Here is a 22,865-nt window from a genome sequence, read left to right on the forward strand (position 1 = left end):
ATTCAGGGGATTCTACTTTACTGGCACTTCATGGTTTCTGTAAAAGAGTAATGGCACCCAAAAACCAAACAGTCTAAATATAGTTTCCTGCTCTTCGCATTCTGCTTTGAAACCTAACAGCAGTTTATGCCAAAGTGAGCACAGCTGATGGTGAAAAGTGAAAACTGCAATTTTCCAAAATCACATCATTGCAGTGCACAATATGTTGTGCCCAGTTTGTGTCAGAGACAGATACTCCAAAAGATATTATATCAGGATAGCCCACATGACAGTTTTTGGAGTGTATTTTCTCTTCTGACACAAGATGGGCACAGCGTATTGGGCACTTAAATGGCATAAATCTTTAAAAACGTTCACTTTGCAGATTGATTTTTCAAAAGAATTCCTGGGGTCAACAATCACTATATCACTTGAGAAATTTCTTGTGGGTATAATTTCTAAAATGGGGTTACATCTCAGGTGTTGTTTCACCTTAGAACTTCTACAGTAGTCCACCAATGCAGTCAGGGGCGAACCTGCCCCTTTTGCCGCCCGAGGTGAACTACGGAAAGCCGCCAGCTTGTCCTGGACTGGCTTAGGTAACCAAAAATGCCACCCTCCCTAAGGCCCTGGCATAGCGCCGCCTGAAGCGCTCGCTTCAGGTCGCCTCATGGGAGGTGCGGCGCTGCATGTAGTATAAATGAACAAATTAGGCCTAAAATGCTCATGGTACTCTTTCATTTCTGAGCCCTGACATGTAGAGCATTTCTAAAATCAAGAAATGGAATGGATCTTAGGCTAAAGCCCCATGTAGCAACCTGTAGCCAAAAAGTAATGCCGAAAAACTGCCGTGGAAACTGCCCCTATTATACTGATACGGATAATGCCAGTGTTTCCGTAAGTATAATTGATATGCTGCAATTTACAAAAACACTGTGGTTTTTAAAATTGCAACGTGTGTATGGGATTAGTCAGAATCCCATCCACTTTGAAGATACTGTAAATCGTTGTGATTTTTGCCAAAGCATTTCCACTGCGGTCAAATAGCAGCATTTGCGCAACATGGGGCCTTATCCTTAAACATATTTTTTATTTTTTATATTTATGCACTGAATTGGCATATACCATAAATATTTTGATTTTTACTTTGAACCATACACAGCACATTTATTTTTGGAAAACATCTCTGGGGTCAATATAATCACTATACCACTTGGTATATTCTTGGTATTTTCCAAAAATCTGCCCCCCAAAAGTCTAATGGCACTTCTCCCTTTCTGCACCCTGCCATGTGCCAGAACAGCAATTTTCAACCACATATTAATAAGTTACGTAGCAAATTGTGGGGATCAGTGTCTCTTGCTACTTGTGCAAATAAAAAAAAAAATGTTGCATGGTATTGCAAAAACTGCAATGTTTTTATTTTTAATTCCCAAAGATAATGAAACCTATGTAAAATCTGTGCTATTGATAAACTTCTTTTTTATTGTACTAGTACTTTAGGAGCTCTGCAAATGAGGCATGGCTGTGGCTTTTGCTGTGGTTTCTTGAGCCAAACCACATGTGGCTACAAATGGGATGGTGAATATAAATGGAGTGTTTTTACTTCTCCATTCTGCTCAATCTAAACCTGGCTTTGGCTCAAAACAAGGCAGCAAAATCTGCAACAAAAAAACAGCTTTTGCACAACATGGGGAGTTAAAACTATATAGATAAGGCACCAGAAATATGATATTATTTATTATCTGATGTTATGACTGTCTGTCTGAAAAGTAGAGCATTTAACATTTTGAAAATTGGTATTTTTTTCCTACTTTTTCACAAATAAATAAAAAAAAAAAATTCAGCCAAACTATGCCACTAATATGAAGTCGATTTGTCATGGAAAAACTAAAAAATTATCGCAAGAATCACTCAAATTAAAGCATTCCAAAGTTATTACAAAATAATCTGACACATGTTAGATTTAAAAAATGGTAAGGTAATAATTGAGGTAATTTTTGACTGTGTCCTTAAGGGGTTAAAGAAAAACTCCATCTTGTTTTGGCTCAAGAAATTCTACTGTAATAGTCTTATTAAACAACAGCATCTGTTCCCTATTTACAGCATGTCTTACATACCATTACCACTTTTGGTCTGATTTAAGTATCGGCGGCCATTTTAGATACATTTTCTTCCTCTTTGTCTCCCTGAAGAGGATGTTCCCCCTTCTTTCCAGCTAGTCACGCACCTTGATACAATGCCTCGCAGATGTACTCATACCCCTTTTTCACATTTTGTCACCTTACAACTACAAACTTGAATGTATTTTATTGAGATTTTAAGTAGCAGATAATTGTGAAGTGGAAGGAAAATTATACAATGTTTCAAAATATTCATCGAATAAAAATCTCAATAAATTTAAGTTTGTGGTTGTAAGGTAACAAAATGTGAAAAAGTTCAAAGGTTATGAATATTGTTACAAGGCATTGTATATGTTGGTAAAATACAGTAGTTGTCTAAGAAAAATGACTTCTAGAATATTTCTTTAACTCCAGTATCTCTTGCAACAGTTTCATCTGCAAAATATTGTGTAATAATTTTTTTAACTCATGCGCTTAACTGATATAAGATTATACCATATAAGAACGGACTATACAATTAAAGGAATCCTATAATTTAAACTCAATTTTTTCTGCCTATCACATAGGAATAGCCTTAAGAAAGGCTATTCTTCTCCTACCTTTAGATGTCTTCTCCACGCCACCATTTGGTAGAAATCCCGTTTTTCACCATTATGCAAATTAGTTCTCTCACAGCACTGGGGGCAGGCCCCAGCGCTCATACAGTACTGGGGGCATCTACAATGCTGTGAGAGAACTCTCCAATGCCGCCTTCATCTTCTTCAGCAATGGGGTCTTCACACGTCTTCTTCCGGGGGTTTGCTTCAAACTTCGAACCCTCGGGCCTAGGTCAAAGCCGACTGCGCATGCCCACTGGCCACAAGAAAATGGCCGCTTACAATACTGTGTACTTCGGAGAAGACATCTAAATGTAGGAGAAGAATAGCCTTTCTTAATGCTATTCCTAATTGATAGGCAGAAAAAATTGAGTTTAAAGGATAGAATCCCTTTAAAATAGACCTAAAGCTGAGAATACCTATATTTGTGGTAATGGCAGAAACCACATATTTTACAACAATAGAAAGCAGGATCGTGTCTCTTTATGTTTATTATTCTCTTTTATTATAGTTATTAAAGTAGTGACTGACATCACTGGTATGTGGAAGAAGACAATATGGCTGCCAGCTCTCTGCGGGCATGCAGGGCAACGCCCTGGGTTAATCGGTTTTGCTATTAAACTTCTGCTTCTAAAGGAAAGCTATATGTAGCCGGAACGTGGCCAAAGAGCCAACTGGCAATAATATAGCAGAGCACTAAACAGCACCCTTTTTCCATAGCTACAAAGGGAGACTTGATATTTGCTTTAATCACAGATGTTATAACTAATCACAAGATTGATAACATGTGTTTCTTATAATGTTATTTTGTAGGTTTTGGCTCCAGCTTCTCGGCAGCAGAGGAAAGCGTAATGATTCCCATTTCTCCACAAAATGTCAACAGCAAATACAGAGTCAGCAGTCAGGCAAGGATACGATTTGTTTCATCGCGCTACCTCTAATGGCCTAGCCATAAAGTCAGATAAAGGAAGTCTATTGAATACATTAGCTAAGCTAAGCAACTAATGCATAACGTTAATGTAACTGTAACCTCTTTACCTGAATCAATGCTTTAATATTACAGTCAAAGCTTCCAGATTTAATTCCAGTGATAAGTAGTGTGGAGCTCAATAAAACAATAGTCTACCGCCTTACAGAGAATGCGTTCAGACACATTCTACATGATGTACGTACACTATATGTGACAAGAAGCAATAACCTAGAAGGCAAAGTATAATTTCACAAGATTGAAATATAAAGAATGCTCTTGCACAAAATATAATACAAGAATAGGCTTTGGATTCATTTAAAAGAAACATTTCTCTTCTATCACCAAAAAATGAACTGTTAAGGCAATGTCCTGCTCATGACTCTAGCATTGTCTTGGGTAGTTCTATAGTGGAAGGCATTACAAGATGAGAAAAGGCGGTGAAATAAATAGAGAAACGTATTTGGAAATTGTTATGCATGATCAGTCTTTGCAAAAGTTGGATGTGGAATAGGTTCATATATAAAATTATAACCGGAATTTATCAATGTATATCTTACTGCTCCCTGCTATGTCATCAGTTCAGCCGTATTTCTATTTAGCGACTGAAAGCTATCTCTACACATTCACACATGGAAGACTGTTAGTCATTGTTTGAGACAACCAACTGGACATGTAAACCCAGAAAATATTCAGGAAATGAAAAAGAGAAAACTAATTTTACATAACCTTTATTGTATATGAGTCTGCTCGGCTCTATGTTATACTATGTTGTTTGCCACAATGTCAGCTTTGTTTATGCTCTTCTGACTGGGTATAAAGTTACAGCCGTGGTAAGTTATCTTGTCACCCAGCAGAAGTGTAACATGGGCCCCTGGGCCCAAACTTTAAGGTATCATTTATAGCATCACCTCTTCATATTGGAAAGAGATATCTTATGGGCCTCTGCCTCATGTTAAGCCCCTGTCATCCATTTGCATTCAACCAAAGAAATTTCCAGCACTCAATGGGTATGCTTCCAAAAGTGAGTATTTATTTTGACAAAAACGTTTCGGTCTAGAAGACCTTCGTCAGTTTGTCTGCAGAAAATATACAAATATACAGGTTGTGATATATATATACACAAGTCAAAATTGAGACAAAAACAAAACATTGATACAGACATACATTACATATAATACGATATGTACATGGAATACCAGTATAGCAAGATATAAAAATGGGATATATATGAATTATAGTGGATCCAGGTATATTAGTATATACATTAGTAAATACATAGCGTAACGGAGCTACAGGTGGAGATTTAAGCGGGTCATGATCTAGCACGGTATCCGTGATAATGCAATGATGCAAATAGAGGACAATACACAGGGTAAACAGCACATCAAAGTGTCAATATGCCAAGGTAAACAGTATAGAACAGTACATCAATATGTCAGTAATTTGAGGATGGGTGCCCAGCTTACTAAACAGTAACATGTAGCCTAACTCAATGCAGTATCCTAAACAATCTTACCGGTAGGAGATATGAGTAGCAGGAAGCCAAATGTAGACATGTGGGAAATCCAAGAATGAAGATGTGCACGGTGTAGGTGGAGGGTGGCTTTAAATGGGGTATTGGCGCCAGAAGCCGTCGGGCCGGGAGCCCCGCCCCTATTGGGGGCGTGGCCCCAAGTCCAAAGGCCCCTGGCGCCCCCCCACACAGATAGCAGGATGGGTAAACATTGGTGGTATACAGTGGTAAAAGTAGAAGCATCATTGGTGGTGTGGCGTGGAGAATGAGGCCATACGGCCTGTCAGTAGCCGTCCCGGAGTCCATATGAATAAGGAGAAGGTAACTCCCGGCCCGACGGCTTCTGGCGCCAATACCCCATTTAAAGCCACCCTCCACCTACACCGTGCACATCTTCATTCTTGGATTTCCCACATGTCTACATTTGGTTTCCTGCTACTCATATCTCCTACCGGTAAGATTGTTTAGGATACTGCATTGAGTTAGGCTACATGTTACTGCATGTTACATCATGTAACTGCCAGACCCCTGAGTTATGTTGTCTGTACTTAGATATCAGGCCTGGAGAAGTCACACACAGCGTAGTGTATTAAGTGAGTTCTGATTTTAATGGTAGGAAAAGGTAGTTTAAATACAATTCAGACAAGAGCAGGTTGGACTATAACATAACATAGTTGGCATAACATGATTGGTGGTAGAGTTGTGACATAAACCTAGCCTGTGACTATTGGCTAAAGCCTACTGTAATCTCCATCTCATTATTACTATCCAAACTGGGATGGACTTTCTCCTGAAACAAAGTCTAGATGCTTATATCATGGCAAGAGAGATAATTAATGATCAATAGGCTGGTCTGATCACTCCAGCCTTGGGGCTAATGATCAATAGACTATAGACATCCTGGGTTTACATCCTCCTTTAAGACAGTTAGTTAGATAAGGATTCATTAACATTCCATTTCCTTATCACCTAAAGAAGGGTTTCTCTTCTTTGATCTTTTGTTTAAAGTCTCAATAGTATACAGCCCATAGCGTCTCCATGTTAATTAGTCTAACCAATTCCTTTGTGAGACAAAACTACTTATCTCTGAAAGGGACAAGATGGCTGGAAAGGCAATATCACTGGAAGACAAGTAATCTCGGCCCCCACTTCATGTAATTTATCAAATATAATTTTCAAACACTATTTTAGCCCTTCATAAGTTCTACTGTACAGTTTCCCTTTTGCTGCAAAGACTGAACATGCATAAAAATTTCCAAATACGTTTCTGTATTTATTTCACTGCCTTTTCTCATCTTGCGAACTCCCCTCCAGATTAGGCCCAATTAATGGAGAGTGAGAATGAGCATCTCTCTTCTTTTTCCGGGAGCCGGAAGAAACGGCTCCCAGAAAAAACTCCTTAGCGGCTCCCATTGATTTCAATGGGAGCTGTCTTTTTGGTCAGGATTTTGAGGCGGATGTGGCCTCAAAATCCTGACCAAAAAACCCCATGTGAACTTACCCTCCATTCCCTATCAGTATGTCTTTGGAATGTGGAGGAAAACCAGAGTAAGGGGGAATTCACATGTAGTAAAGTGAAGCGCAATCTGGCACATATACGCGTGTCAGCAGTTTGCGCGCTCAAAAAGATCCCATTGATTTCAATGGGAGTTACGAGCATATACGCTGTGTAATTTTGCGGCCGTAATACATATACATGCCAGATTGCGCTCCATTTTACTACGTGTGAATTCCCCCTAACCTTAGACAAACATGGGGAGAACATACATCCTCCTTAGCTGATGTCCTTAGCTGGATTCAAACCCAGGACTCCAGCACTGCAAGGCAGCGCTCACTGCCATGCTGGCTATCCCTCATGTATGTGTTAGTCCCATAGTCATGCTGATATACCTCCTGTTCACAAAGGGAATGCACATTGAGAATCAAACACATGACAGCCCACTGCATACTGGGAGCAGGGACCCAATATCTTATTCCTATGCTTGATTTAGATGTGCTATTTTTACCTTTAGTTTTGTACAAATGACAGGAAAATATTTTTTCATATCATCCTATCAAAACAAATTGGCAAAATAGCACATGTGAACAGAGCCTTAGGGTTTTCTAATATAAGTGGGAAGTGCAGGAAACTTATTCATAAAAATATAGCACTTTAATAAGAATACCCTGCAGCAAATCACTGGAAGGAATTTAGAAAAAATAAGTAGAAATATATTTTTATCATTAAACATTGTAATGCATTAGCTAAAAGAGACAGCTATAAGAAATTAGTTCTACTTCCTCATCCTCAATTTTTATAAGCTAGGCTTTTGAATACTAAGCTACAGGCAGTATGGCGGAATTACTGTCATATATGATTAAAGATCTGATCTTAAGGCCTCATACACATGGGTACACAGAGTCCTTGCAACTCAAATAGTATAAGTTATTTATTTGTTTTATTGAAATGAAACTGTTATTACTCAAGACCAGCATACTGACCAAGCAAATTAAGGGTATGTTCACACAGCGGAAAATGGATTCCACGTGTGAACATACGGTGCGGCTAGACGTGACGGAATGCTAATGCAGTGCACCGGCATCCCGTCGCAGCATTCCGCTATGGATTAGGCCTGAATGAATGGGCCTAATCAGGAGGGAGACTCGCGAATCCGTGGCAAGATAGGTCATGTTGCCCCTTTTTTCCGCTACTAGCTAGCGGAAAAGAGAAGCGAGCGGTTCCCATTGAAGTCAATGGGAGCCAGTTTTTGCCAGTGGATTTTGAGGCGGATTCTGCATCAAAATCCGCTGCCAAAAAAATCTGTGTGAACATACCCTAAGTCTGTCATTGTTGTGATCAGGGGCTTTTGCTATAAGTAAGTTTTTGGAGTATGGTATTATAAGTTCCCATATACCTATTTATATACCTATTATGCGGATTAAAGCTTGGTTAGCTGACAACTATTGCTTATGACAACCCTATACACATGAAATCTAATTTCAGTCGAGTGGGCTTGTGTTCTGTATGGGGAGTTTCTGTCAGACATCACTGGGGATGGCTTATCTCCTCTGACAGCAGAAGGATGCGATGTTGAATAGCAGCATGCCTAATCTTTCTTTTTACCAATGTCATTTTTTGGTGAAAGTCAGAAGGTCCCATTGCACATAAAATAGACCACTTATCCTGTGAGCTTTTCCTTCTATTATATGTATGGTGAACCATGACAGGATTTATTTGACAATTATATAATACACCAAATGGAAGTTTATAGGTAACAGATTATAAAATTACAGGTATTTGTGTATACTTATTATAATATACTATTTTAAATGAGACTACCAAATAGCAAAAACTGTGTATTATTAAAGGGAGTGTGTCGGCACCAAACATGTTATTAAACCAGCCCTGGTACCTTATAGTGCTCAGAGCCACGAACATAGTGCTATTATTTGTTTATACAATGACTGCTTGATTTTGACCAAAAATGTTTTTATTTATATGCAAATAAGCTAAGAGTGTTCAAGAACAGGTTCTGGGGAAGCTGAGCATTGCGGCATGTTCCTCCTTTCACTTAATACCCCTCCCAGCAACACAGACATAATCGCGCTTTCCCCTGACTCCACCTGACCAAGAAGAAGATCTTGTTGCGAGCTATAGCCACTAGAGATGAGCGAACACTAAAATGTCCGAGGTTCGAAATCCGATTCAAACAGCTGCACAGTGTTAGACTGTTCGAACAGATTTCGAACCCAATTATAGTCTATGGGTGGAAATGCTCATTTCAGGGGTAGGCAACATTCCGGCTGGAATTCACTCTGCTTAGGCATCGGGGCCTAGGCAGAGCCGACTGCGCATGCGCGGTCGGCTCTGCCCGGCCCGACGCCTGAGCAGCGCCGACTGCGCATGCGAGGGCATGCCCGCGCATGCGCAGTCGGCTCTGCCTAGGCCGGATGCCTAGGCAGAGTGAATTCCAGCCGGAAGACGCCGTGGGGACTTCCATAGGTAAGAGAAGAACCAGCGTTGATTGGCAGAATGTATAGCATTCTGCCAAACAACGCTGGTTCTGCATTGAACCATAAACTTCGAACAGCTAGTAGTGTTGGATCGAGTACGAGTATCTCGAATACCGTAGTATTCGATCGAACACCTACTCGATCAAACACTACTCGCTCATCTCTAATAACCACCCCAGAACATTCCCCTGATACACTCTTAACTCATTTGCATTGAAATACAAAACATAATTTTTGTCAAAAAAAATCAAGCAGCCATTCTACGAAAAAAAATTTAGCACTGTGCTCACAGTTCTGAGCACTATAAGGTTGGGGGCTGGTTTAGTAATGTTTTTGGTGCTGCTGATTATTAGTATTAATTATAGAAAGAAAATATTTTTGCTGGTTGACTGAAACCAGCTATAGAAATTATTCTTGATAAATAGCTACTTTTGAGGTTATATCATTACCAATTTTCAAACAATAATCCAACGTATTTAGCATACTCCAATACTACTACCAATACAATAGTATTGTAGGCATCTAGTTGTCAATGGGGATAGATACAAAATGCCATCATTAGGATATGCTGTTACTTTGTCACACTAATACATGATATTCTAAATGTATTGACTCAATAGCCCCTTCTCCATTGCATGGAACCAGATTGCACCAGTTCACCTTCCTAATCTTTTATAGTTTTCCACAGCTTGTCCTGACTTCACTCTCTTCTATACCATAGCTGAAGTTGCTATGGGAAATACTCCAACTATCAGAAATCTATAGAAAATGAATACTGGAAAGTCAGTCTACTTTTGTTGTTTACTCTGTCAGATAAAAATTCTTAAGCTGCATTCACATGGAGGAAAATGGTGTGGAATTTCAGCGCTGAAAAAAAAGCCTCCCATTGACTTCAGCTCCCATTATTAGCAGAAAAAGGAAACCATTGAAGTCAATGGGAGTCTTTTTTTTTCAGCGCTGAAGTTCCACACCAAATTCCTCACCTTTTTCCTTTGTGTGAATGGACCCTTAGAAAGTGTTTTGTTTTTATGAGATTGTTCTTTAAGCTTTGGGTATGCTCACAAATATAACATTAGTTATAGGATGACACTCAGATTTCTATCTCGGATGTGCCAGAAGATTTCCACAAGGATTATCCCCATTGTAATTAAAAGTAGCTAGTCTGCAGAATCCTGAATCCACGCAAATAATGGTCAATTTGACCGACCCCTGCTACGCATTCCTGCGCACTCTATTATGCCCCATAGTGGCCCCTTCACACAGTATTATCCCCATAGTGGCCCCTGCACACAGTATTATCCCCCATAGTGGCCCCTTCACACAGCATTATCCCCCATAGTGGCTCCTGCACACAGTATTATGCCCCATAGTGGCCCCTTCACACAGTATTATCCCCAATAGTGGCCCCTTCACACAGTATTATCCCCCATAGTGGCCCCTTCACACAGTATTATCCCCCATAGTGGCTCCTGCACACAGTATTATGCCGACTGTGGACACCCATAAACAATTATTTTCAGACCCCAGAGTATAATAATCAAAGACCCAGGGGGAGAAAAACATAAAAAAACTCTGTTACTCACTCATCTCTCGTCTCCTACGCTGTCGGCCTCCCGAAGTAGTCGATCTTCAATTACGTCAGACGTCACATGACCCGGTCCGCCAATCATTATACTCGGGGGTCTGAAAAGATCCCCAAGTATAATGATAGCAGCAGTAGCGGCTGTCACCGGGCCCCTAATGTCCCGGGCCCTGTGGCAGCTGCCTCTGCTGCTATGGCGGTATTTACGCCACTGTGCAGAATCTTTGCTTTGTTTCCTTTTTAAGATGAAACATACTTACTGTGAGATTTGGCACATCTATTGTAAGAATGTTCATTTTGCAGAAATTGTCATCATATTAGTGTGTCAAAGTTACTGTAAATTGCAGGTTCTGACAGCATTTACTTGAGATTGAAAACGTGGCTAAGAGAAAAAATAGAAGCTCAGTAATTCTAAATATAAGGAAAGAATTAGCATGTGCTTGAAAAGAACATAATAACTAGAGATGAGCGAACAGTGTTCTATCGAACACATGTTCGATCGGATATCAGGGTGTTCGCCATGTTCGAATCGAATCGAACACCGCGTGGTAAAGTGCGCCAAAATTCGATTCTCCTCCCACCTTCCCTGGCGCCTTTTTTGCACCAATAACAGCGCAGGGGAGGTGGGACAGGAACTACGACACCGGGGGCATTGAAAAAAATTGGAAAAAGTCATTGGCTGCCGAAATCAGGTGACCTCCATTTTAGACGAATAGTGGATTTCAAATCCGGGTCATATGAGAATGTGAACTTTGTGACTATGAGACAGGGATAGCTGTACAGGCAGGGATAGCTAGGGATAACCTTTATTTAGGGGGGAATGTTATTAAAAATAACTTTTTGGGGCTCTATCGGGTGTGTAATTGTGATTTTTGTGAGATAAACTTTTTCCCATAGGGATGCATTGGCCAGCGCTGATTGGCCGAATTCCGTACTCTGGCCAATCAGTGCTGGCCAATGCATTCTATTAGCTTGATGAAGCAGAGTGTGCACAAGGGTTCAAGCGCACCCTCGGCTCTGCTACATCAGAGCCGAGGGTGCGCTTGAACCCTTGTGCACACTCTGCTTCATCAAGCTAATAGAATGCATTGGCCAGCGCTGATTGCCCAATGCATTCTATTAGCCCGATGAAGTAGAGCTGAATGTGTGTGCTAAGCACACACATTCAGCACTGCTTCATCACGCCAATACAATGCATTAGCCAGTGCTGATTGGCCAGAGTACGGAATTCGGCCAATCAGCGCTGGCTCTGCTGGAGGAGGCGGAGTCTAAGATCGCTCCACACCAGTCTCCATTCAGGTCCGACCTTAGACTCCGCCTCCTCCGGCAGAGCCAGCGCTGATTGGCCGAAGGCTGGCCAATGCATTCCTGTACGAATGCAGAGACTTAGCAGTGCTGAGCCATTTCTGCTCAACTACACATCTGATGCACACTCGGCACTGCTACATCAGATGTAGCAATCTGATGTAGCAGAGCCGAGGGTGCACTAGAACCCCTGTGCAAACTCAGTTCACGCTAATAGAATGCATTGGCCAGCGCTGATTGGCCAATGCATTCTATTAGCCCGATGAAGTAGAGCTGAATGTGTGTGCTAAGCACACACATTCAGCACTGCTTCATCACGCCAATACAATGCATTAGCCAGTGCTGATTGGCCAGAGTACGGAATTCGGCCAATCAGCGCTGGCTCTGCTGGAGGAGGCGGAGTCTAAGATCGCTCCACACCAGTCTCCATTCAGGTCCGACCTTAGACTCCGCCTCCTCCGGCAGAGCCAGCGCTGATTGGCCGAATTCCGTACTCTGGCCAATCAGCACTGGCTAATGCATTGTATTGGCGTGATGAAGCAGTGCTGAATGTGTGTGCTTAGCACACACATTCAGCTCTACTTCATCGGGCTAATAGAATGCATTGGCCAATCAGCGCTGGCCAATGCATTCTATTAGCGTGAACTGAGTTTGCACAGGGGTTCTAGTGCACCCTCGGCTCTGCTACATCAGATTGCTACATCTGATGTAGCAGTGCCGAGTGTGCATCAGATGTGTAGTTGAGCAGAAATGGCTCAGCACTGCTAAGTCTCTGCATTCGTATAGGAATGCATTGGCCAGCCTTCGGCCAATCAGCGCTGGCTCTGCTGGAGCAGGCGGAGTCTAAGGTCGGACCTGAATGGAGACTGGTGTGGAGCGATCTTAGACTCCGCCTCCTCCAGCAGAGCCAGCGCTGATTGGTCGAGTTCCGTACTCTGGCCAATCAGCACTGGCCAATGCATTTCTATGGGGAAAAGTTAGCTTGCGAAAATCGCAAACTGACAGGGATTTCCATTAAATAAAGTGACTTTTATGCCCCCAGACATGCTTCCCCTGCTGTCCCAGTGTCATTCCAGGGTGTTGGTATCATTTCCTGGGGTGTCATAGTGGACTTGGTGACCCTCCAGACACGAATTTGGGTTTCCCCCTTAACGAGTTTATGTTCCCCATAGACTAAAATGGGGTTCGAAACCCATTCGAACACACGAACAGTGAGCGGCTGTTCGAATCGAATTTCGAACCTCGAACATTTTAGTGTTCGCTCATCTCTAATAATAACATGATTTCTTTCTGTTCCATTTTTTCAGAATATGATGGACATAAATATTTTCTTTTGCAGTCCAGCTCTATAGCTACCTTCTCAATGTGTCTGAAGGCAGTGGACTAGAGGAATTTACATGCCTTCATAGTTCAATTATGGGGTGCACAACATTGTGTGTGTGTGGGGAGGGGGGGTTAAACTACTTAGCATTCAATATTAATTGAAAACTAGAAACTTGTCCTGCAAAAAAGAGCCTCACATAGTTCCACCAACAAAAATGTAAAAGAAAGTTATGGACATCAGAATACAGTGTACCCTAGAAAAACGTCTAGAAGGCAAAAATGGAAGATATAAAAAAATATACTAATGTACAAAGTACCCTGTATCCTTAAGGGGTTAAAAGAGAACTATAGCTACAAACACATCTAAGGCCTGGTTCATATCTGCATTTGGCAATCCGTTCACGGAGTTCGCATAGGGACCCCTCCGAACAGACTGCCGAACGCATTGGCAAGCGCTGTGCAGTGAAAGCACACAGACCTCATAGACAATATTGAAGTCCATGTGCTTTCCACGCGGTCTCCTCATAAGTCATGCAGACAGGAGAATAGATTGTGTGCTTTCACTGCAAACCGCTTGCCAATGCGTTCGGTAGTACATTCAGAGGGATCCCATGCAGATTTCCCTGAACGGATTACCAACGCAGATGTGAACCAGGCCTAACTGATCACTGGATAGTTATTATTTCGATTAAATAACGGATGTTGACCATAAACACAAATAATTCCTGGTTCACATCTGTGCATGGGTTTCCGTTCGGGAAATCCGCTTGGGGAAATCTAATCCACATAAAAAAGCGGTTACCTTAGGAAACCCACAGACCCCATAGACTATAATGGGATCTCTGTGGTTTCCACACAAAAAATGACGTTTTACAAAATTTTTCTACTAAACTACCTAAACTACCTTTCACATTTGAAGATAGGCTGCATGTCACATGACTCTGAAGACTTATCTCTATAGAAGTCTATGGAGTCTTGGAGGGAGCAATGGGATAGAGATATCATGCAAAAACATAACCTTAGGCTGCTGCTGGAGGTGAAAAGAAATGTATCACAATCAAAGCAATTTGCACACATCAGTATATGTCAGTACTTCTCTGTGTAAGGTTCTGGAGCTGTTTTTGAGTGACAGAGACAGCCATAGAGTAGGTTCTCCTTGACTTAATATGACCGGTGTATGGCAGTCTGCACATACCAGAGAGTAAGTATGAAAACTACACATTAAGCATACAACTAACACCTTATACTGAATTGTCACCTGAAACAGGTACACTTTTACTCCTTCCTGCCACAGCCATTTGTTTTTTTTATTTCTTTCAATTTAACTTCCCGCCTTTAATTTATCCATTCACAGAGCCATATGGGGGCTTACTTTTTGCAGGACAAATTGTGCTTCATATTGGTACCATTTAATGCATGATGTACTAAGAAGCACAAAAAACAATTTCTGAATGAGGTGGAATTAGAGCGAAACTGTCTGCATGAGTTTCTTCTTCTTTTTACAGCATTCACTGTTGTGGAATGTCTGAGATTTTTATCGTTTTTTGTTAAAAAAAAAATTGGGACGTGAAACAGCAAAAAACAATGATTCAGCTCCTTTGATGTTTATTTATTTATTGCTACAACCTTCAGCCTATGGGGAAAAAAAGTTTATTGGGCATTTCTGGAAACAGGGATAACTAATGTATACAATTAATGTGTTTTATTTTGTTTGGTTATGTATTTACATATCTGATCAAGGGATAGAGGTTGATTTAAACTTTTAATATCTTTATTTATGTTTTTTTTTTTTCCTTTTTTAAAATTTTTATTTATAGACTTCCAAAGAGTCTTCAACTCCATGGGATTTTATCACTAATACAACACACAGCAATGCTAATGCAATGAATTGTAAAAACCCTCTGCTTCTGTAGCACAGCCTGTAATAGAAGTACGCTGATGGCAAACCTGGAAGCCTTCAATAGGCTCCTAGCTGTCATAGCAAATGATAGTGATGCAGGTAAAATCGTTTGACCAATGCATCAGAAGGGTTAATGCCATTGATCAGTGCCAGCATTGATTGCAAGCAATGTCACTGGGTCTCCGCTGTATAATACTATTAATATACGGTTATGGTGGCTGCTCGCTCCTGTCATGAAAGGATTAATTATTTTTTATTTGTCACCCTAGGAATGACTTAGTGTTTTGTATACACTGACAGGGAATCAGACCATGATTTGGAATCTCTAAATAAGTGCACAGCTATCGTGATGATGGGGTGACAGAGTGACCCCTCTCAGAAACCTCTAAGATGATATAGATGCTGTTGATCATGACATCTAGGGATTAGTCATAGAGTTATCTCTCATCTCTGCCATTGCAGCTAGATTTAAAGGTGGTACCCACTGGTGATGGCATGCTGCTAAGATATAATGCTATACATACCCCCCAACCATTCCGGATTTAGGGGGACAGTCCCAGTTGGCTGGAAGTATGTCCCAGTTTCAACTCATCTGCTTCCTCTGGACACAGATTAGTTGAATACAAGAATGATGAAACAGGGAGCAACCCACTCCTTCACCATTTGGCCCTTGTCTCTGCTCTGAGAGCTATAGGCAAGATTTAATAATGTCAAAAAGATCATGCCTGCAACTCCCTAAAGACTCCGGACCAGAGAACAGCAGAGCAATGAAGAAAGGTGAGAATTAGTGTTTTTTATGTTTATTTAGTACAACAGGACATAACATTGTTGGGGCATCTGTAAAAGGACTTTAAACTGTGGGTGCAGCTGGAAGGGGGACATTCAAATGATGTAGCTGAAGGGGGGACATTATACTATTGGGGCATATAGAGGGGACATTTAACTGTCAGGACACCTACAGGGGGGTACTAAACTATGGGGATAACTGTAAGGGGACATTAAACTGGAGGAAGATGGAGGGGAAAAAAATTAAACTATGGGGTTGCTGGAGGGGAACATTAAACTGTTGGGGCAGATGGATGGGGACTTTATACTGTGAGGACAACTGGATAGGTGACATTAAATTGTCTGGGCAGCAGCTGGATGGGTACATTATACTGCTGGTAACTGGAGGGGGCATTAAACTGGGGACAGTTGGAAGGGAACATTAAACTGTGGGGGCAGCTGGAGGGGGACTTTAAACTATTGGGGTAGCTGGAGGTTGACATTAAACTGTGTGGACAGTTAGAAGGGGATATTAAGCTGTGAGGGCAGCTAGAGAAGGACATTAAGTTGAAGGGCAGATGGAGGGAATATTTACTTGGAGCAACTGGAGGGGAAAAATTATCTGGGTGCAACTGTAAGGGGACATTAAACTGTTAGGGCAGCTGAGGGGGAACATTATATTGTGGGGGTAAAAGGACAGAGACATTATAATATGGGGGCAATTGGAGCGGACATTATAATGTGGGGGCATATTATGTTAGGTTGACTGTAGGGGCATTATACTGTATAGAGGCACAAAGAGAAATGGATGGGAATGGGTGGAGTTAAATTGAGTATGGGTGGGGCTAACTTCACTGTGGTGCACACAGCGCACAGTATGTCCCTCTTTCTATCTTTTGAAAATTGGGTGGTAAGTGCTGATCAGTGCTGAGAACCTCTTGAATGCTAGATTGAGCGGATTGTTTATTACACATACTGAACAGAGCCCAAATTCCTTTTGGGATGTGGTTCAAAAAAGCAGAACCCTATGTTATTTGCAGTGCATCCTGCAATACCACTTGCTGAAACACAATATTATTAGTATCCTAAACTGTGACCTACTCATGCTTCAATGGGGCTGTGAAGCATCTCATTGCAGCTTGACTACAGTGATGCTATTCATTGGAAGGGCCCCGTTTTCATCAGAGGTCAAGTGATCATATATCTTAACAATGGGATGGGAAACCCCTTTAATTTGTAAAGCAGTCCAGATGTGGAAGTTAGATGAAAACTTCAAATGTCCCCAATGGAAAGTGGAGCCCTTATTTTATGATTGAACTTGGCCTTTACAAGATAAAAGATAAATTTAAGCTTAAAGGGAATCTGTCACCACAAAGATTGGGCCCCTAAATTGTCAGCATATTCTTATAATGCTGTGGATTAGGGCCCTAAACCTGGCCACACTAGACCCAGCTGTTGGTGCATTCAGCAAAAACTGTAAATGTTATTCTGCTAGAGCTGACTCATGTCTCTTCTCCATCATCTTCCAACACATGTATAATGCACATTTGCAGCCAAGGATGGGACTCAGATCACCAGGTCTGGAGCAGCAGAAAACTAAGCTGCTACTTTAGTGACCCCAAAAATGCTGACTGGGTCCTTCTAATAATCCTTGTTCATAGGCCCGGATGCTATTTAAATCCCTATATAGATACACTTTAGGGGGGGGGTTACTCTTTAACATTATGGAGTTATATATGAAATTGAACCTTACCGTATAGTTTCTAATCTCCTTAGAGCTTTCAATAAATTATTCATACATTGTAGCCTGGGATACTGTGAAAATATTAAATCTGTATTTTTGAGATGATGAATTTAACATAAACCTTGCAAGGATCTTATTTAAAAATGTCTAAGTATATTGTTTCCATTGTTACAATGGAGGTAAGCACGCATGACTGCACCTAGCAAATGAGGTTTTCCTGCAGGTATCTGGTTTATACAGAAATAGTGCAGCAATGGAGTAGGCAGAGATGTTAGCGATGAGAAATGGTTCTTTATTGCCGCTTCTCTTTCACTGGGGAATACCAAATAGGAAAAATCTGAAGCCTTGTGTGGATAATACAATACTCTATCCAGCGCTATTGCTTTTTTATGCTAATTTCATTGAGACACGTTTTAATACATATTTTTTCATGGCTATTTCCTTTTAATGTTTTCTAATACAACATTGTTTTTATTAAGTTTTTTTTTTCTTTAATATATATTTCCAATTGCAATTTGTTTTATTTGACAGGTTTTTCATGAGTGCTTTTTGAATCCATGCCAGAACAGTGGAACCTGCAAGCAGGTTGGAAGTGGATATACTTGCACGTGTCTTAAGGGGTACACAGGTAATTATAAACATGGCGGAAGCAATTTAATACAATAGAAGCTGAGATAAAGATGGATTTTATATGTGTTCCAGCATACTTCCAATGTATGACAAACATTTTTAAACCTGGGACGTGATGATTTAATTTTTTATTTTTTTTATTCTCAGTTTATCATAAAACCCTTAAAGCATACCTCCAGTGCGACACAACTTTTCATAAATAGTGCATATGGCTATAGGAATATTTGCAATATATATTATTAAAGAGATCTCTTTCCTTCATCCCTTATTAAGCCTTTCTTCTGCTTCTTATCTTTAATATGACTGCTTGTTTACATACAATTCAGTCTCCATATTCAACCTCACACATACAACTCTAGGGAGGAGGAAGGGTTCAGTAGGATTCTCCTGTAATCTGGATAATTCATTTATTGCCTCATTCTGTGAGCTAATAGCCTCTTATCTACCATGTAGTATAGTTAAAAAACAAGGAATAGCAGAGTGTAACAGCAATTATTTGAGTGTCTTTTCTATCCCCCTGCCCTCTTCATACACTAAAATGGAGAAAGTAACTGCCTGAAAAGTGGAGAAGAAAGCATATTTCTTTAATAAGATATATTGCAAAGTTTCATATTTTCACATGTTCTATTCGTTTATACAAAGTTTTTTTTATAAATTTGTACAACCACTTTATATTCATTTTTTCTGATCTGTCAGAGGATCAGAACAATGGACATTTAAGTTTCTTTACCAAATACAAATAGAAGATTTTCATTTTAATCACTTCCTGTCCATTTACATACTATTATGTCATGATTATGTCTAGTAGGTTGACTATATCTCCTAAAATACCTCTCTGAAAAGCTACCTTCCTCTGACAGAAGTATTAATGACATTTCCCCTATGTGTATCCCCTCTGGTATTAGCAATAGCTGCACTAATGGCCTTTCTGTTCTCCACTAGATAAGCTGCTATATATAGAATAACACTATTTACAGGTCAGATATCTTGACAGTGCAAACTGAATGCTACAGTCACATGGTATGTGTGGAGTAGGATTGAGTCGATTTTGAGATCTCAGGATCGTTTTTAAAATCCGATTTTCAATAATTTTCCAGCCAATCCCGATTGTGAAACTTGCTCATCACCGATCGGAATCCGATTTATTCCGATCACTCAACCCTAGTGTGGAGGTCACATGATAATTTGTCTGTGACTACCTCACCTAATGGGATCCTGATCATTAGTCTTTCAACATCTGGGACCATCAGAGGTGGTGCTCCCATTTAGCAGAAATGCACAACATATTGAGAGTCTTTACAAAGCATATTCCATTGTCACCATCATGTTATAGAGCACATTACAGTGATAAATAACATACCTTTATTATGTATGTCACTTCTGTAGATTTGGAGAAAAAATATTTTTAAGTCTCATGCAAATCAGCAGTTGATGCACTGGGGGGCGGATCTTCAGCTCCTTGCAGCACTGCTTTTGATGCATAGATCTCTACTATTTCCTGTCAGTTGCCTTCCACTGCTATGACGCTAGGTTCACACCTGCGTTCGGGTCTCTGTTCTGTGGTTTCCGTCTTCTGCATGCAAGAAGACGGAAACCACAGACCGGGTCCGGCCGTGAGCGGCGGTGAGCGTTTTATGCTCTCCGCCACGAAACCGTTTTTTTTAAACTAGACACAGAGTACTGCATGTCCGACTCTGTGTCCGGATTTAAAAAACGGTTTTGCGGCGGAGAGCATAAAACGCTCACCGCCACTCACTGCCGGACAGCCTTCAAACCCATTCAAATGAATGGGTATGAAAGAGTCCTGCAGGTTTCCGTCTCCTGCCTCTGTTTTGTGCAGGAAACGTAAACCTGAAGAACGGAGACCGGGCGCAGATGTGAACGAGCCCTGACACGTACTTGAGCAGTAAGTGCAGTGCTCCTAGAGCTGAAGGCCTCTCCCCATTGCACCAACTGCCTCATTTTCATATCACTTCAAATTTGTTTTTCTCCAAATGTACAAATGTGACATACATAACAAAGGGATATTGTTTATCACTGTAATGGGCTCTGTAACATGGTGGTGACAGTTGAATATGTTTTTTGGGGGAGGTATGAGACTCCCTTTAAATGCATTTTGGCAACCCACAGACATTAGTTCATTCAGTCTCCTATGATCTCAGGCTTCACAAATGCAGGTCACCTTGCCCTAAAGTAAGGTCATTTCAAGCAAGAAACAAGCAGTCTCTGGAACTCTTTTAGGGCATAGTACTAATGATTGTCAGCAAAATGAACATTATTCTTTTAAATACAAGTTATGTGAGGAACAGATGGTAGAAAGAAATTTTATGATGTCACCATTAGTAATCTGCCTCCAGAGACGATAGCTGGCAGATTTATTACATCCGTCTAATAAAATAATACCTTCTTTTCCCTCCACTTCCCTTACCTCCATTTACATGTATTGTCATTGAAATAAATGATAATTAACAATTGCTGAAATTAAAACAGGCCAGGGATAAATAACTTATGCAGCATTTTATTGTTAACTTCTAGCTAATGAGTATTGTCCCCTAGCTGCCAAATGCATTTCTATATAGCCAGAATGGAACATTTGTTCAGAACATTTATTTGGAGATTTGTAAGTATGTGCCCTCTTTTAGCAGCATAATTTGCATCTGCTTTTGTAATTTACTAATCTGCTTTCAGGTACAAAGTGTGAAATTAACATCGATGACTGCAAATCCATGCCGTGCAGAAACAATGGGATTTGTATTGATAGGGTTGGAAAATTCGAATGCCATTGTCCTGCTGGCTTTAGAGGTAGGAAAACAATGTGCTACTAGGTTATTGGTGTAATGTGATGTTGCCATTTTAACTTTGCGGATATTTTAAAAAACATAATATTTCTAAGTACATTTAAAACATGCAGCCTACAATATCTCTGGCCCCCAACCATCAAAATAACAGCAGTGGAGAAATATGATTTTACTTCAGAGGTGTCGCTTGGGGCCAAATCCAACTGGGCCTTGGCTAGCTAGTGATATTAGCATCGTCTTGCAGAGGGGTTTTCAGACTAACTCATACATGATGGCCAGAGTGCAACTGCTACTCTGCAGCTCCTACAGTTATGTCCCTAAAGTGGAAGGTAGTGTGGACACACACATTAAACATGTTGGTTTATGGCACAAGAGAGGGGTAAACCAATATTTCAACCATGCCTAGAATCATGGCAAGAGCTCCATGTTAGGAGAGTTAGTTCTACACAACATGGTGTGGCAAGGTTTATTGGTCACGTTGCATTACAATGTATTTGTACTATATTTTGTGATATATATATATATATATATATATATATATATATATATATATATTCATTCATTCATTTATTTTGCTTTTAACTGGTACAGATCATAGCATGGTCCATGTCCTGGTAATTTCTAAAAGCTATATCACATTATGACTCAGTGGAGGCAGAAGTAAGTTGCCCTTGTGAGTTGCTGTTACGCTCTTGTGGTCTGGCCTACTGACATCAGGCATTGCTCAAGATACCCAATGTCGGACAAAGCTTTGTACTTAAGGACCAGTTCCCGTACTTTGGTGTAGAGTAGAAGACAGCTGGGTGAAGATGAAGAAGCAGAAGCAGGAGGCCCCATATATCTTCTAGAATATATCTTGGAGAGGAAAATATACCACCCCATTGAATTTGCTAACCATGTGAAGATCTGCTGTGCCATAACGTTTGCTACCGTAAAGAAAGAAGCCACAATCCCAAGCCAAATGTTGCATGTGTCCCTTTTCTGCCAGTGGAAGACTCCAGGTGTCTTGCATGGAGTGGGATCTGGATGGTGGCTTTGTAAGGGTAAAGTGGCATGTCGGCCAGTGATGAGAGTGCAGTTCTGCCACATTGAGTGGGATATTGCTTCCTTTCTGCGGTATTGGTGATGCTTTCTCACCATGTCCACATATACAGTCCTATGAAAAAGTTTGGGCACCCCTCTTAATCTTAATCATTTTTAGTTTTAAATATTTTGGTGTTTGCAGCAGCCATTTCATTTTGATATATCTAATAACTGATGGACACAGTAATATTTCAGGATTGAAATGAGGTTTATTGTACTAACAGAGAATGTGCAATATGCATTAAAGCAAAATTTGACCAGTGCAAAAGTATGGGCACCTCAACAGAAAAGTGACATTAATATTTAGTAGATCCTCCTTTTGCAAAGATAACAGCCTCTAGTCGCTTCCTGTAGCTTTTAATCAGTTCCTGGATCCTGGATGAAGGGATTTTGGACAAACAATTCAAGTTCAGTTAAGTTAGATGGTCGCCGAGCATGGACAGCCCGCTTCAAATCATCCCACAGATGTTCAATGATATTCAGGTCTGGGGACTGGGATGGCCATTCCAGAACATTGTAATTGTTCCTCTGCATGAATGCCTGAGGATTTGGAGCGGTGTT

The 22,865-nt window shown here is 40.7% G+C and overlaps 1 protein-coding gene across 3 annotated transcripts in view; it reads left to right on the forward strand.

Moving 5' to 3' along the window:
* Positions 1-22,865, forward strand: part of SVEP1 (sushi, von Willebrand factor type A, EGF and pentraxin domain containing 1) — a 260,025-nt gene that overhangs the window by 125,313 nt on the left and 111,847 nt on the right. For all 3 annotated transcript variants that reach the window (XM_075280353.1, XM_075280354.1, XM_075280352.1), the window contains exons 20-22: positions 3,512-3,603; positions 18,325-18,421; positions 21,112-21,225. In XM_075280353.1, the coding sequence (XP_075136454.1) occupies positions 3,512-3,603; positions 18,325-18,421; positions 21,112-21,225 (303 nt within the window). The remainder of the gene's footprint in view (positions 1-3,511; positions 3,604-18,324; positions 18,422-21,111; positions 21,226-22,865) is intronic.

Source organism: Leptodactylus fuscus, chromosome 1, assembly GCF_031893055.1.
Source record: "Leptodactylus fuscus isolate aLepFus1 chromosome 1, aLepFus1.hap2, whole genome shotgun sequence".
NCBI lineage: Eukaryota > Metazoa > Chordata > Amphibia > Anura > Leptodactylidae > Leptodactylus > Leptodactylus fuscus.